The sequence below is a fragment of the Vicugna pacos genome, chromosome 7 (assembly GCF_048564905.1).
Source record: "Vicugna pacos chromosome 7, VicPac4, whole genome shotgun sequence".
NCBI lineage: Eukaryota > Metazoa > Chordata > Mammalia > Artiodactyla > Camelidae > Vicugna > Vicugna pacos.
In genome coordinates, this window is record NC_132993.1 from 51,347,634 (window position 1) to 51,365,182 (window position 17,549).

At 37.1% G+C, this 17,549-nt stretch overlaps 1 protein-coding gene and 1 long non-coding RNA gene across 2 annotated transcripts in view; one reads left to right on the top strand and one right to left on the bottom strand.

Annotated features, from left to right (window-relative positions):
- LRRC72 (leucine rich repeat containing 72) overlaps positions 1–16,064 on the bottom strand; it is a 35,987-nt gene extending 19,923 nt beyond the window's left edge. Inside the window, 4 exon segments of the mRNA XM_006211732.3 lie at positions 6,880–6,949; positions 10,234–10,307; positions 15,959–16,006; positions 16,009–16,064. Coding sequence (XP_006211794.1) covers positions 6,880–6,949; positions 10,234–10,307; positions 15,959–16,006; positions 16,009–16,050 — 234 coding nt within the window. The 5' untranslated portion in view covers positions 16,051–16,064.
- Positions 16,065–16,259: 195 nt separating this feature from the next.
- LOC140697420 (uncharacterized) lies at positions 16,260–16,827 on the top strand. The gene is made up of 2 exons (XR_012074448.1): positions 16,260–16,359; positions 16,725–16,827. It is a non-coding gene; the product is annotated as an uncharacterized lncRNA (long non-coding RNA).
- Positions 16,828–17,549: the final 722 nt, after the last annotated feature.

Genomic DNA, 17,549 nt, shown 5'->3' on the forward strand with positions numbered 1-17,549 from the left:
TTTGAATGTTGAAATCACAATATTCTCTACATTTACATAAAACTCTTAGTTGGGGAAAATTTTAATAATATATACTGAATTATATAGGAGAAAAAAAGAAGGAAAAATTTCAATATACTCCCAGGATTCCTAAGTTCGTTTTTATGGTATTCCTGTTCAATAAATGAAAACAATGCATTCATTTGTATCTTAGATTAAAATATGTACAACACTTGGAAATAAAATATACACTTTAAAAATATTCAGAAATAACTTTGTTATACAGTATAAACAGGCTTTCATTCTTATGTTTTCCCCTCTTTATTCCATCTTCTTGAGGTTTTTATATATGCTTTTTCCCAAAAATAAATTACATTTCTTGGTTAAATCATCTTAAATCATAACTAGATATAAAGTGCACATATCTGTGAATTTCACAACCATGCAGCAAAGTCTTATTTAGGTTATTTATGTTGATTTACTTTTTTGAGGAGGTTTTAAATATTTGACAAAGTATAATTCTTTCAACAAAGTTGACACAAGGGATTAATTATTACCCTGAGGTAAGAGAAACACATAAAGACCCAAATTATATGGAATGCGTGCTAGTTCATTTTATATTTTAATAGCTCTTATGCCCTACCACAGAGTTTGTGCTGCTCTAAATCGTTTGAAGAAAGTATGGTATGTATAAAAGAGTGTGTGTGCCTACAGCCAGCATAGTACTCAACGGTGAAAAACTCAAAAGCTTCCCACTAAAATTTGGGACAAAACAAGGCTGCCACTCTTATTCAACATAGTCTTGGAAGTCCTAGCCACAGCAATCAGGCAAGAGAGAGAAATAAAAAGGATCCAAATTGGAAAAGAAGAGGTAAAAGTGTCACTATATGCAGATGACATGATACTATATATAGAAAACCCTAAAAGGTTCACACAAAAACTACTAGAAATAATCGAAGAATTCAGCAAGGTAGCAGGTTACAAGATTAACATTCAAAAATCAGTTGTATTTCTTTACACTAATGATGAATCAACAGAAAAAAAAGTAAAGAAACGATCTCCTTTAAAATAACACCCAAAGTAATAAAATACCTCAGAGTAAATCTAACCAAGGAGGTGAAAGACTTAAACATGGAAAACTATAAAACACTGATGAAGGAAATTAAAGAAGACTTAAAAAAATGGAAAGATATCCCATGCTCCTGGATTGGAAGAATCAATATTGTTAAAATGGTCATACTGCCCAAAGCAATCTACAGATTTCATGCAATCCCTATCAAATTACCCAGGACATATTTCACAGAACTAGAACAAATCATAATAAAATTTATATGGAACCACAAAAGACCTAGAATTTCCAAAGCATTACTGAAGAAAAAGACAGAGGCTGGAGGAATAACTCTCCCAGACTTCAGACAATACTATAGAGCTACAGTCATCAAGACATCATGGTATTGGTACAAAAACAGACATATGGACCAATGGAACAGAATAGAGAGCTCAGAAATGAACCTACAAACTTTTGGTCAACTAATCTTCGACAAAGGAGGCAAGAATATACAATGGAATAAAGACAGTCTCTTCAGCAAATGGTATTGGGAAAACTGGACAGCAGCATGTAAAGCAATGAAGCTAGAACACTCCCTTACACCATATACAAAAATCAACTCAAAATGGATCAAAGACTTAAACATAAGACAAGATACAATAAACCTCCTAGAAGAAAATATAGGCAAAACATTATCTGACATACATCTCAAAAATGTTCTCCTAGAACAGTCTACTCACGCAATAGAAATAAAAGCAAGAATAAACAAATGGGACCTAATGAAAATTACAAGTTTCTGCACAGCAAAGGAAACAAGAAGTAAAACAAAAAGACAACCTATGGAATGGGAGAAAATTTTTGCAAATGAAACTGACAAAGGCTTGATCTCCAGAATATATAAGCAACTCATATGACTTAATAAGAAAAAGACAAACAACCCAAACCAAAAATGGGCAGAAGACCTAAACAAGCAATTCTCCAAGGAAGACATACAAATGATCAAAAAACACATGAAAAAATGCTTAATATCACTAATTATCAGAGAAATGCAAATCAAAACTATGATGAGGTATCACCTCACACCAGTCAGAATGGCCATCATTCAAAAGTCCACAAATGACAAATGCTCGAGTGGCTGTGGAGAAAAGGGAACCCTCCTACACTGCTGGTGGGAATGCAGTTTGGTGCAGCCACTATGGAAAACAGTATGGAGATTCCTCAAAAGACTGGGAATAGACTTACCATATGACCCAGGAATCCCACTCCTGGGCATATATCCAGAAGGAACCCTACTTCAGAATGACACTTGCACCCCAATATTCATAGCAGCACTATTTAAAATAGCCAAGACATGGAAACAGCCTAAATGTCCATCAATAGCTGACTGGATAAAGAAGATTTGGTATATTTATACAATGGAATACTATTCAGCCATAAAAACCGACAACATAACGCCATTTGCAGCAACATGGATGTTACTGGAGAATGTCATGCTAAGTGAAGTAAGCCAGAAAGAGAAAGAAAAATACCATACGAGATCGCTTATATGCAGAATGTAAAAAAAAAAAATACAAAACAGAAACAGACTCATAGACATAGAATACAAACTTGTGGTTGCCAGGGGGACAGTGGGTGGGAAGGGACTGGGATTTCAAAATGTAGAATAGATAAACAAGATTGTACTATGTAGCACAGGGAAATATATACAGGATCTTGTAGTGGCTCACAGAGAAAGAGAATGTGACAATGAACGAATGTATGTTCATGTATAACTGAAAAATTGTGCTCTACACTGGAATTTGACACAACATTGTAAAATGACTATAACTCAATAAAAAAGTTTATATATATAAAAAAGTGTGTGTGTATGTATTATGTGTATATAGGTATACATACATATATATATATAATCTCCAAACATGATTGACCAACTAAGATTCCATGACACAAAGCATATTGTAAAGCTACCTAAAAAAGGTACTGCCATTCAAAGAGTTCTTTACAAATATTTAAAACAGCACATTAAAAATAATTATTTCAATTTTCAAATTGTGATTTGCTAATTTTGTATATCAAAAGTCCTTCCTAAAATATATAAATTTGTGCTATTTACCAGAATCTCAATATGTACTGAATTTTGGGAGAAGGGAAACAGTAACAGATCTTAATAGCATAGAAGAATGAGCCCACAATCTTTCTTAAAGTGATCTTGCTTCTTTTGGTGTGGAAAATGTTACATAAATAAGCATTTCAATTAATTTTTAGATCACGAAGTTTTATAAACAATGACTTTGCCAGAGGAGGCATTTTTATTTAACTTGTAAAATCTGTAACTATTCAGTTTTTTCTACATGCCAGAAACTCAGATTCCATTTTGGACAGTTGCTTGGTGAGGCATTATATACAGGCTTTTCATCAAACACTCTAATCTGAGACAAATGAAATATACCAAAGTACTGCTAGTTCTTCCAGAAATAAAAGGCTACTAACATTGTGGCACCAATATTATGAGCTCATTTTTAAATAATTGTAAAAGAAAATTTTTGAGGTAATGAGTCAAAACACCAATAGATCAAATACATACATACCATTCGAAATTTTAGTATAAAATGCAGATCACTTAGATCACATGACTTAGCAGACCCCACACTCAGGAAAGCTGGAAAAGATGGACCGTGACCTAAAATTCCCCGAGATAGGCTTGCTAGAAGATGAGACAAGGCAAGGAGTCTTTAGAAAGCTTCAGTTAATATGCACCAAAGAGCAGCTGCCTCCCACTAATTACATCAGCAGAGATTAGAAAAAGATGACCCAGAAAGAGAGGCGACACAAAACTAGTGAATATCTATGCAATACGAGGAGAAAACAAGCCCTCGGAGAGCATGACAAAGGAGGCAGAGTTGCCCGAGCAAACCTAGGAAAGCCAGGGCATCGCAGGTCCTTAGAAGCAACTTGTATCTATTTAATTTGCTCATCCAGAGTCAGACCAGAAGCTCCAGTTTTATCATCCTCTAGTTTACCATCCTCTAGATAATAACGGGGAGAAGTGTGCATGCTTCTAGCATGCTAGACTCCAAACACAGCAAACTATGTCCATTCATTGTCTCCCTAAACCATTGCTCTCTCTAACTCCATGCCAGGCAGTTTGCAACTACCATGCCCTCACCAGGAGCACAGCCACTCCCTCTGCCCTTCCTTTTTTTAACACTAGAGTAAATATCATCACATTTATTGTTGTATTCTATCAGTAGCCTAATGCAAGTACAGAATAAGCCATACTAGATAGGATGCTTTTGGTTTCAAGTAACTTGTAAGCTCAACTCAAACTGCCACATAAATTAGAACATTTATTATCTCACACATCAAGGAGTCCAGAGGTTGTGAGAGCTTCAGTCTCAGTATCTCAATGATTCTCTGAACTCTGCTTTTCTTGAAATGTTGTTTATGTCCACAAGTTGGTAAGAAAATTCCTGGCTTACCAGCCAGGCAAGAAAACATCCAGAGGGAGCAAGGGACCTCTGTTCTAGTGCTCTCTTTTGGGAATAAGAACACCCGTCACAGAAGCTTCCCAGTAGATGTCTCCAACGTCTCTATTATCATAGTTGGATTACGTGCGTATTCAATGACCACTCACAAGGAGGATGGGATTATCCTGATTGGTTTACACAATTCAGAATCCACTCCTTGAAACTGGGAATGGGGCCATCTACCTGAGTAAAATGGAGATGTACCAAAACTAAACCCAGATTCTGCTGTACAGGCAAACGAAGAGAATGGGCAATGAGTGGACAACAAATAATCATCAGTACATACACCTCAACAAAGTTATTGACTGAATAAATGAACAGACAAAGTGACCGTGATTTTGGAAAGAATATAGTTTGTGGAACATAAATAACCAAACACAAGAAGAGAAATTAGCCCCCTGTTGCATTCCTTCCCCATCAACCCAAAACAAAAACAAAAACAAAACAAAAAATAGTTGACAAAGAATGCAATCCCTTCCTACGCACATAATATATCTGTAAGCTGTGTGAAAATTCAATGACTGATTCAAAGTGGGGCAGTGTCCACTACACGAAAGCCAAAACAATTACAAATCCCTAATTATACTTCTCCCTTTAGACATATTGCCAACATTTGTACATGTTCTTTCCTTCAAAACTGAACATTAAACACCACCAGGAACACACGTGAAAAACAAAGATTAGTCACTGTACCATTCTTGATGAGTTCCATCTTTTCCTAACCAGAGGTCATACACTGACCCAGGATAATTTTTGGCAAAAAGTTTAAAAGAGTTTTGAACTAGCATGCCCTTAAGGAGTGCGTGCACTTTCCATTTCAGTTGTTAGCTGCCCAGACCTCGAAGGCATTTGTGTTTATTCTCCTAGAAATTATTTCAAGCTTATGAAACGTATGCTTGCACTTAAAACTAGAAGCACCTTCATTTTCTGTTTTCCACTTAGCTGGTTTAAAAGAAGACTAAAAATGCAATGTAATATAGAAATACTTTCATAAACGTGGCTACTTAAGGATTCGGTGCTGTGAGTCTGGACTATTGCTTGACAAGCAAACTACTACTGAAAACTCATATTATTGTTTTTAATCAGCTGGCATTTTGAAAGTTTAAATTCAAAATGCCAAGTTTGGATCATAGACTTATAATGAACAAAATACAAGCTGTTGGAAAGTCAAATTTTAGAAAGCTGGAAATGACTGACGAACTAACCATAGTGATTGTTTCGGTTTGAATTTTAGTTCAGTCCTGCTCTTTGGCTTGGAGGGTGCTTGGAGCTCCACTCAGGCCCCCATGATGGAGGGCAGTGTGAGGGTTTAGTGTTAACTAAACCCTAGCCTCTAAGAGAAGCTTAAAGGGCAACACTCAGTGACCTTGAGGAGTGTTCCCTGCAGTTGGGGACATGGTGGCTTAGTGCCTGGCACTTCCTGAAGAATAATGAAGAATCAACCCCTCTGACAGCAGAACAAAGGTGTGTGAGTCCTGGGAGGAGCATGCAGGACCACTGGAAGAATGTTGATCTAGGACACTTCATAAGGGATCCTGCCCAGACGGGCAGTTTGCCAAGTCCAGGAAACACTCAGTTTTAAGCACCACTGGAATACAAGGTGGAGGGAGGTCAGGAGTGGCCATCAGAGAGGAACTAGAGTTGGAGAAACTTAGCAGAGGAGTTTCTGAATTTCTCATTAAGAGAAAAAAAGCAACTTTGGACATGTTGAGAGACCAACTGCTTTGCACCAGAGGGTGCAAGAGACAAGAGAGACCAACTGCTTTGCACCAGAGGGTGCAAATCAAATAAGAACTTTGTTTTTCCTTTGCCTTTCCTCTGCCTCCACAGCTCCTCACTCCATACCAACCCTGGAGAAGGCTCAGGTGGAGGTGAGAGGGAAGGAAAAACAACCAACCACACTTTCCTCACCAGTAAAGAAGAAAGGTGGCCATCTGCAGGCAGCCCTGGCTGTCTGTGTAAGGGAGGCAGAGGGATGTCCCATTTACGAATGAAGTTGGAAAGTTGATTAACATTTTCACCTCCCCATTCTGATTTCTGAAGTGAGACGATAACTATGACTCAACATGGACTGTAAGCTATTGAATTACATAAGAGTGGTAAGAAAAGTCACGAGACTGCCCACGTTTCCTTCCAGGAGCCCGGGAAGGAACAGCCTCCACTGAGTTCCAGTCTGATAATGACTCACAAATCATGCTATTCAGCATGTATATCAAGTTTCTTACCTAAAGTAAGACTAGGAGTATAAAATATTAAAACCGTTAATGATTAGCTCTATTAAAAGCATGAAATTAAGATAGAATTTTAAGTATAAAGCCATATTACCTTGTTATGATGCAGCCATAAGTATTTTAATTTTTTAAACCTAGAAAGATCAGTGACCTCTGTCAGTTCCCTGGAAAGGAAAACAAAAAGTGAACATTAGCAACAATTCATTCATTCATTCGTTCATAGGTGAAGTGGCTTACACAGCATGAATTTCGAGGAACTGAAAAGAGCTTCCTCTGTTCTTTCAAAACTGTTGGCGCACTTAACGTGCTAACTTCCTAAATTCCATCTTTAAAACTTCACTCACTAGAGCTCAGATTTCGACAGCCAGTTAAAGCAGATACTAAAAGGAGAGAGATTTATCACATTAGTAGCAATGTATACGTCATAATGACTGAATTTATTGGAATCTCAATTAGAAAAAGATTTTACTGAAGAGAGGGCAGAGGAAAAAGGTAAATGCAGAAGATGTCAGACTTCCAGATGAACGTGAGGAATAATGTCTGCAGGGAACTTACTTGGGGGTTGTCCAGATCTTGCCCAAACTAGATTTAAGACATGGCAATTTCATCCAGAGACAGAGACTGGGTAAAGCGTTTTGTTCTTTTTATTGTTTACTAAGTATCGGGTCAAAATATTAGCCAACCTTCTTGAACTGTGCAGGACTCTAGCTGTCCAAGTGGTCCTCAGTCTTGCTGATGCAATGCACTCACAAAGGGACAGGCAATAGGTGTGGAGGGGGAATTGCAGCAAAGAGCGCACAGACTCAGCAGAGAGATGACCCTTTGACTGCTGTGAGATGGAGTCTTTATTTCTCAGGGCTGAAACTGTGAGCCCAGTGGGATAGACATACATATATGTCACATATGTGTCTGTGCATATCAAACATAGAGCACACTCATTACCTGAATCAGTAGATCTGAGCTTAAGAGAGTGGTAATTTTTCTACTGCTTTCACTCTTTTTACACTTACTAGCTGGTATTCTGCAAAGATCTGCCCCTTCCCTTTCATCCTCTCATTCCCTCTCCTCCATCCTCCTCAGATTTGTAGAGCTTTTTCTCAATCTTTCCTTACTCTTTTTTTTTTTAAATTCTCAAATTATCCCAAACAAAAGACTTTCAGGCAGATCATCTTGTCCATTTGACATGCACCATTAATCTTGAGTACTTTCTTAGCACAACAAAATATTCCAGGCTCCTTCAAAGCAACTTGTAATAGATTTACACACACAATGTAGTCTCCTTATTCACTGTTGATGTGTCGCTTATTTCTGGGAAGAAGCATTGGACCCTGACACACAAACTGTTGCATTGGGCAATAATGAGAGTATGTTAGCTTCATCTCTTCCCATGAAAAAATAAAGTAATCATTATATGGTAGCAGAGAAGTTCAAGCCGCACTTAAGAGTATTTCTCCAAGGATTCCCAGGAAAGTTACTTTAATAGGTTAATGTTTTAAAATATCAACAGTGTCAAATGACTGTCATTAGTTTTCTTGTACTTGTACTTGTAATTTTCTTGTATTTTAATAGTACTGATGCTGAATTTTCAGCTACTAGATAATTTAATAAAGTGACTCACTTTTAAAGGGAATTTATAAAGTCAGAAGGGTTGATTCTGTATATGCACTTGTTCTAAATCAACAATGGGCTGTTACATGTTAACGCCAATGGAAGACAATGATAGGAAATTGTACTACTAATGATAGCAGTGACTCCTGCTGACATGTCAGCATTGTTGTTACAGTATATCTGCTCCATGATTTCTCAAGGAAAACATTGGTAAGATGCTTTTCATTTTCCAAGGGCAACGGAGACTTAGACAAATAATCCACTCTACCCAATTTACTGGTATCTGAACTGTGAAACGTTTTTTATACCTAGATGGATTAAATGATAATAGTATTCTTAGGATATAAAATGTATTGTCCTTTAGTTGAGAAGACCGCTAATTATCCACTGTCAGAAGATCAATATTTCTAATTTTTTTCAAGTGTTTTAAAGCTTTTATTACTGTTATCTACTTATCCCAGTGATCAATAGTGTACAGTTGTTAAAATCATGGAAGGCTTAGAGAGGCAATCTTTTGACAACATAAAATACCTATTGTAAAACTAACTGATCTATAGAAAGTTTCAAAGCATGACCTTAAGTTTGTCAGAATACCTACCATACTTGTTCCATTCTAAAATATGTATTTTTAAGAATCTTAAATTGGTCAGCTATTTATAGCAAGAGATTCAGGGCTATTACAAAGATACATATCATTCTCTGTACTAGTAAACTAGAAATATTAATATGTAACAAAAGAAATACGTTTGTTAGTAAAGGATTTCCTCAGACCACCAGAGATAAAGTGATTAACTACATCGATAAAGTAGAACATTTTCTCTAAAAAGTAGCTGAGTTCCAAATATTACACATGAGTAGAAATATGTTAAGTCTATTTAAAAACAATACATGTAATTTTAAATGATTAAAAAGGATGAAGAAGGAAAGAGAAGAGTAGGAATAGGGTAGCTGTTATGAAAATGCTAACTGTGGCTGCCCAGGTGTCACTTTTTGGCTAGTAAAGCCTGGGCTGTCAGTGTTCAGTCTAGTCCATAACTTCCTCTTCCTCTTCCACCTGGGTTCTATCTCAGGCACTGCTCTGTAGAAGAACCCACTTTACTGTCTGCCACCCTGAGGAGTTGGAGTGGAATCAAAGGAAGTTGTTATATAAGGAGAGATTTTCCTACTTACCAGTAAAATTAGTATAAAGGTTGTTAGTAGGAGTTACAGTATAATAGGGGTTATTTTATACTACAGTGGTATTATGAGTCATTATTCTTTAATAATAGTAATAATATTAATTGTACTAATGCTAATTGAGTGTTTACTGTGTACCAGGTCCTTCTCTACCTTCTTCTAACTCACCTAATCTTTACTACAACCCTGTGAAGCAGGTCATATTATTATATGCAGGCAATAGGCAGATAAAATACAAGATATCCAGTTATATATGAATTTAAGAGAAACAGCAAATGTCTCAATGTGTAGTGGGACATACTTATACTAAAAAAAAGTTATATTCATTTGTTCCTCTGAAATTCACATGTAACTGGATGCTGTGTATTTTTATTGGCTAAACCTGACAACCCTAAAAGGGAGGTTTACGACATGCCCAAGATCACCCAGATGGAAGAGACAGAGCTGGGATTCAAATTCAACCAGACTCCATAGTCTTTTGTTTTTATCCATTTCAATATCTTGTTCCTCCAATAGAGACCGTGGACACTAACAAGCATCTAAAGTAATTAGAGTATGTGCTACTTGCCTATCCACAGAGGAGGGGAAAAAGTGTAAGGAACATTTGAATCTATGGAATATTACTGAATGATGTTCTTCCATTTCTTACACAAAGTACACTTACTTTTGAGAAAGAAACAGCTCAAAGACATCAGCATCCCTCTTGTGGCCACATATCTTTAGCTGATCTTCAACTGCCTGATAACATATAATTAATCTGTCAAGGCACATTCCATTGAGCAAAAATACTGAGACATTTGCAGTCAATAACAATAACGTCTACAAGGAGATCAAAAGAAAAGTGAATATGGAGGTAACTACTCTACATTGATAAATTCCAACACTGCAATTATACATTACTTAATCATTTTCGTGGTTGAATTTCATTACCCTTAATCCTGGGCACATATGTGCAAAATAATTTTTAATCAAGAGAAAAAAATATGTATGTGTATATGTACACCAAAAACAAGTTTTTGATTCTCTATAAGGAAGAGTAATTTAGCCTTTAAATATTTGTAAACATTCCTTCCAACACGAGGAATTGATATTTGGTAGGTTTTCATATTCACAGAAGACATTCACGGTTGGAGGTATAGGGGGTAGAACATAATATACATTATCATACAGGGGGTGGCACCCTCCCTGTAAGTTCTCAATAAATGTTGTCAGACAAATGAATGGATGAGTGAATAAACATCTTTCTTTTTCTCTGCAAAGGAATAGCGTCTTTGTTTTTCAAGAGTTACTAACATACTTGCACCATGGGAATTTGGGGTGGAGAAGAAGCAATTTTTATTCCCAGGGGATTTGTTTTGAAAATATATATCCAACAACAGCTTTTTAGGTGCTTTGCTTTTTCTTCTTAAGGTCCTTTACTAAATCACAAACTAGCATTCATAGGCCACCTGGCCTAAGATGATACGTAAAAATTAAAGCTCATCTATAATTTGTCAATGGAGGAGTAAAGCTAACAAGACACAACAAAAGTGGGAAGTATAATCACTGCGCTTCTGGATTCTGACAAACACTGTACTTATGAGAGTCAAAACAATCACCAAATTTCAGCTGGGATTTGTTGTGGGTGGTGAGGTTGGAATGTCAGTGATTAATGAAGTTTTGACAATGATTTTGTTATTTAGAGGAGGACTTTAAGAAGAGTTAGATTTAATGGGACGAACAAATATCTAAAGAAGTGAGGAAGACAGATATCCCAAGGATGGAGAACAGCTGCTAATTTATATCCCAAACTTCCTTTGTTATCCTATTTTACAAGCTGAATCTTGCAGAATTTATTGACTCAAGTGTAGGCATTTCCATCAGGGTCTTCTGTGACCCTGATAAGCAAGATGAATCAGGGCTTGGAAAAACCCATTCGATCAGTCTTAGGTATTCACATCTAAATATTTTAACATCTAAACTATCCGCTTCTACTATACATAGTCAATCTCAACTTTGCCAAAGTGTTAGGAATGTTAAAGTCCAGCCGAAGTAGGATTAAAATTTTGCAGCTATCTATTAAAATTACAAACTTGCTTTTAACTTGATCCTACAATTCCACACCTAGCACTCAGAAATACACCAGTACATACACACACATGCAAAATGAGGCTATCATTGCTTATCTCATACATACATTGTCTGTAGTGGTGAAATAAGCCCATTAATTGGAATATGGGTTAAATGAAGATGTAACTTCACAATAGAACACTGTGCAGTAGCTTAAAAATATAGAGATGATTATCTAGACCTACAAAGAGATCCAAAATACATTTCTAAGTAAAAATGTCATTGGCAGCATAATATGTATAAGTATAACAATGTTTTTGTTACCAGTGACATCTATATGCACACAAAATGCACACACTCCAAATTCTTAATAAAAGTTATCACTTGAGATCATGAGGGACTGTCACTTTCTAAGTAATCCATTTTTAATAATGTATGAATATTTAATGATAAACACAAGATTAACTAGGTAAACAGAAAGGACACATTTTGAAAATTTTAGCCATGATTGAATAAATATTTTTAGGATTTAAATCAAATTTTGAAAATGAAAAAGTTAAAAGGGAAATTGAAACTATTATTGTAATACATAAATCACTGATGTAATTATTTATTTACACAGCTTTTTATCATGGTGTTTTCTTCCAACCAAAAATTTCATACAGGTCTGGCAACAAGAAAGTGTCAAAGTGCTAAAGAACACAAAAACGTGCCAAGAAGTTTCAAGTTTCAGTGAATCCGTGGTGGAGCAGTTCCAGTTCCCAGTCAACACACAACTTCACCAGCAGCATATTCCTTTCATCTAAAGAAGCACAAGAATTCTTTCCCTGAACTATTGTTTTTATTGTGGCAAAATATATATAATATAGGATGTACTGTTTTAACTGTACAGTTCTGTGGCATTAAGTACATTCACATTGTTGTGCAGTCATCACCACCATCCATTTTCGAAAGTTTTTGATCTTCCTCAAATGAAACTCTGTACCCATTAAACACTAACTCCTCATTTCCCCCTCTCCCCAGCTCCTGACAACCACCCTTCTATTTCCTGTCTTTATACTAACTACTCTAAGTTCTTCATATAAATGGAATCATACAGTATTTGTCCTTTTGTGACTGGCTTATTTCACTTAGCATAATGTTTTCAAGAATCATCTGTGTTGTGTGTGTCTGGATTTCCTTCCTTTTTAAGGCTGAATAATATTCCACTGTATGTGTATACCACATTTTGGTTTTCCCTTTAAACATCAATGGCCACTCAGGTTGCTTCCATTTTTTGGCTTTTGTGAATAATGCTGCTGTGAACGTGGTTGTACAAATATCCAAGTACCTGCTTTCACTTTGCTCAGGTATATACTCAGAAGTGGAATTGCTGGATCATGTGGTAATTTCATGTTTAATTTTTGGAGGAATCACCATGCCATTTTTCACAACAGCTGCATACAAGAGCATTCTATAATGTAAACATATTTTTAAAAATGTTTATTGAAGTATAGTTAATTCACAACATTGTGTTTCTAGTGTACAGCAAAGTGATTCAGTTATGCATATATATATATATATATATATATTCCTTTTTATATTCTTCTCTAGTTTATTACAAGATACTGAATATAGTTCCCTGAGCTATACGGTAGGACCTTGTTGTTTATCTGCTTTATATATTGTAGTTTTAAAGTAGGTCCAAAACAGATCTTTCAGTCATTTATTGAACGACAAACTACTTAGTCTTAGTTCAGGCTGTGACTGGCTAGGTCTGTGACTGGCTAGTAACTGCAGGAATAAATCAGGTAAGCGGCTTACTCTCTATGAGCAAACTTTTAGCAAGAGAAGGAAGGACACACAATGCTGCAAAAGAAGGCTGCAAGTGTTAAGGGTGATGAGAAAAGGAAAACGAGCTCTGGTGAATTCACAGGGAGAAGAAAATATTGTCAGCCCTGGGAACTCTGGGAAGATTTTAGGACAGGACTGACAGTTGGGCTGGGCCTGAAAAGGTGAGGAGAAATTAGACATAGATATTGATGGATGGGTGTTTTAGTCAGAGGGGAGTAAGTATACAAAAGAGAAAAAGTAGGGGAAGAAAGTGTGAGGCAGTAGGTCTGTACAGCCTTTGGCTGCAGTAAAAGGCACCCAGGAGGCAACTGTAAGGAATAAATTAAGAAAGGTGGATTGGGGTTATACTATTTGTGCTAATTTTGAAATTTAGGGTCAGAAGTGTACTCTTAGTACTCGAAAAAAACTTTTATAGGTCCTAAGAACTCTAACTTAAAATCACATATTTTACATAATATGTAATTAAAATTTAATTAAATTTCATATGATATACGTGGAAATAGATAAGAAATACATTTATTAACTGCATGGTAAAATCAGTCTAAGAAAGTCCAGCAAAGTTCTGATTTTTTTTCCCATGACAACTACATCAATGCTTTTAAGCAATATCCAATATCAGTTATTTGAAAATCATTTTTCTTTCTTCTCCTTGGGTGCTCTTGCTCTGCTGGACTTTAAAAGAATGGGCTTAATAACTATTGGGCAATTCAGCACTGAACTCAATTCTGGGACAATAGAGAAATATTACAGGATTTTCTAAGCAGAGAAAAGATGTGAAAAGGTAGGCCTCAGGAAGATGACTCTAGCAGCACCACGTATGATGGCCCGGGGTGCAGACAGAACTGCAGACAGGAAGTAAGGCTGCCCCTGGAAAATCAAGTCAAGAGATGAGCCTCCCCCAGGACAGTAAGTAGCAAGTGAGAATGAGCAGTGAACAGATATGACATAGGACAGACAGATAATTGATGGGAACCTGCGAGTAACTGAAGGCAGGGAATAAGGGCAAGGGAAGCAACCGATGATGATGAGAACGTGATGACATGATGATGAGAAATGTGACTGGGAGGGAAGGTGACGGCAGCTGAGAAATGCTCCAGTTGACACGGCTGGAACATACAGGTCAATGTGTCCACCAGAAAGCTGCAAGTGGGAGAGTGGATCTCATCAGCTGGCAGGGTGAGGATGACTAAACAGCCTGGAAAGTCAGCAAAGAGAGAACAGGGCCCAGGTAAGATCATTGTCGAGTGTCTACATTTAGAAAGAAGCGGAGGGAAACATTCTGGGTAAGGAGGGATTGCTATAAAGTGAGGAGAAGAAACAAAAAGACAGTGGGAACTAGGAGAGCAGATTTCAAGAAGGTACAATTTGAATCTGTAGTGTTGCATAGGGTGGTAGAGGATATCACTCAGAAAAGGTATTCAATTTGGGGAGCAATTTCAGTAACCTGATGAGGGGGGAAAGTTAGATTTCAAATTAACAGGTTGACAAAACAAGAAAACAAAAATCCAACATAGAATTAGAGTTGGGGGTGGGGTGGGTAGGGTATAGCGCAAGTGGTAGTGTGCATGCCCAGCATGCATGAGGTTCTGGGTTCAATCCCTAGTACCTCCTCTAAGAATAAGCAAATAAATAAACCTAATTACCTTCCCCCAGGAAGGAAGGAAGGAAGGAAGGAAGGAAGGATGAATTAGTGTGGACAGTTCTAACATAGAAAGAATAAAAGCTTTTTCCACTGCCGATGACTTAGGATCTAGATAAAACAGAAGAAAAAAAAAGTTTGAAAATTGTGGGATTCTTAAATCCTAGAAGAATGAAATCTGTATCAAAATCTATAGAAGAAAATATCCCCACCTTGACGATTTACATACTATAATGACAGGTAAATTCCTACACCTACATGCAGTACATATGCACAAGTTAGTTAGGACTTAGTGTGAGCAGCTTTCAGTTCATTCCAGAACTCTCGGCCTTGATTAATCATCATAGCCCCAAGCCTTTCTAGAGGAGTGTGAGAAATGCACAACGCTTTGCTAGGTCCTAAGTGGCACAACACAATTCTGACACTTTTTGCCACTCAGGTATTCTATTAGCCATTACCTTAATTGTCCTAAATTCTGCTTGTATTGTCCCTTCGAAGAACTTTTCTTCCTCAATGTGTCGATTTGCACTTTAGGGGAACAATATCTCAGGGCTATGTATATGTACTACATTATATATGTCAAGATTTCAAATATATGGCCTTGTTACCAATTGCTAAACTATCATAATTACATATACAGGAGTTATTTAGTGGGAAGAGGTCAACATAAATCTATTAGTGTGTACAGAGGGCAGTCTTCAAACCCTGTGCAGGAAATTACAGACCTCTAGCTCCACTGGAGGGTTTGCCTGGGGTTCGCCATTGCTCGATGCCTCTATCTCGGACCTCTGGGGTAGACTCCGGTGGACTGGAGCATCCGGCAGGGCCCTCAAGGACTCAGCCGTCTGGTGAAAGGGGAGACGCTTACCGTACGGCTGATTTCCAAGGCAGATTCTGCCGCTCTCGCCAGGCTCATGTGCATTGGGAGACATGGGGCAGATGGTTGGGGTCCAAGGTCATCAGGACGCCGCGGCATCCAGGAGCACCTATGATGAACCTAGCCTGGCCCCTGGCTTATTGTTCTGTCTGTTACCAACGGTTACCACAACCTCGCCAACTAAAAGCCAATCCAAAGCAGGGAAGATTTGAAACCAAACCCTGACTTCTGTGACGTTTGCACTTGTGCTCTGCAGGACCCGCGGAGTGGTACCGCCAATACACCAGTCTTTCCCCTGCGTGGGTTGCTGCCGACGGTGGATGCCGGAGAGAGGGTGATGAGCTATGCCAGAGACCATGAGTGGGTAAGAGGGACCCAACTGCAGTCACGCAGTAATAATAATTTTATTGATTTGAGATCTGAATATGAGAAAATTTAGATTTCTGAAGAGATGTGTCTGGTGACCACTGGCTGCATGTGGCGGGTAGGGGAGAAGCAGAGCCTTGAAGAGTCCTAGGGGAGATTAAGGCAAAAGAAAAAAAAATCAATATTGCTGATCCTGTCTTTATTTGAAATTTTGACGTTTTGTTCATCATGTGTGTTTTGTATTAATTTCGATTTTCTAAAATAAAGAAGAAGTATTACATTAAGATTTATTTTGCTAAGTTGAGCCACTATTCAGCCAGTCTCTTCCAGTCTTGAAGATTACAGACTATCTTATTATGATCTTATTTATACGGGTTTGGTTCTCTTCTAGCTTGGGAAACTTTGGAGGCAGGATTCTGTCTGTGCCATCACTGTCTTCTGCCAGGACCTAACACACTGCATTCAATAAATGTTGATTCCATTGAATGAGCTGATTTCTTGGCTCCAAATTTGAACTTGAAATCTAGGCATTAAATGTAATTTTTTGAAATGGGTCAAGCTACTTTCATTTAAAAAAAAAATGCTGGTATCGGAACAGAGTATTAAAAAAAAGTCTCAGTGAAGAACTCAAACACACTATTTTGGTACTTCTAAAAAGTATTTGAGCATGTTGGAGTTGGTAGGTAAAAGTCCTTCTAGTTATTGTGGAGAGAGTAATCATTTGAGAACTATTATTTAAATGGTTTTTATCCCAAAGATAAGAATCATATGAGAGGAATGGCACACCGAGAAAGGTATAAAATAATTGACTAGCCTCTTGTCTCCCATTTTTGCTGTTAATATGCATTACAGTATTTCAGATATGCTACATGGAAAAATGGAAATGCATACTGCTTAGTCAATTTATACATCACACAAATGTGAGTTTTAGAACCATATGCAAAATACCTTTAGAGAGCATTTTACAGAAGTAAACCACTAACCAGTTAATTTCTACTAAAATCACATTTAAAGATTTTACTCTTGATAAATTTTTAAAATATTTTTACCTTACACTGATGAAGAGGAAAACAAATTTTAAGAAGAACAGCTCTATTCCTAGAAAAGGAACTCTGAAATTCATTTATAATAAGATCTTCATGCGTTCCTTCTTCAAGAAAAATTTACAATTTAATTGATCACAAGGACTAAAATAATGCAAGTTTAAAGTGGAATA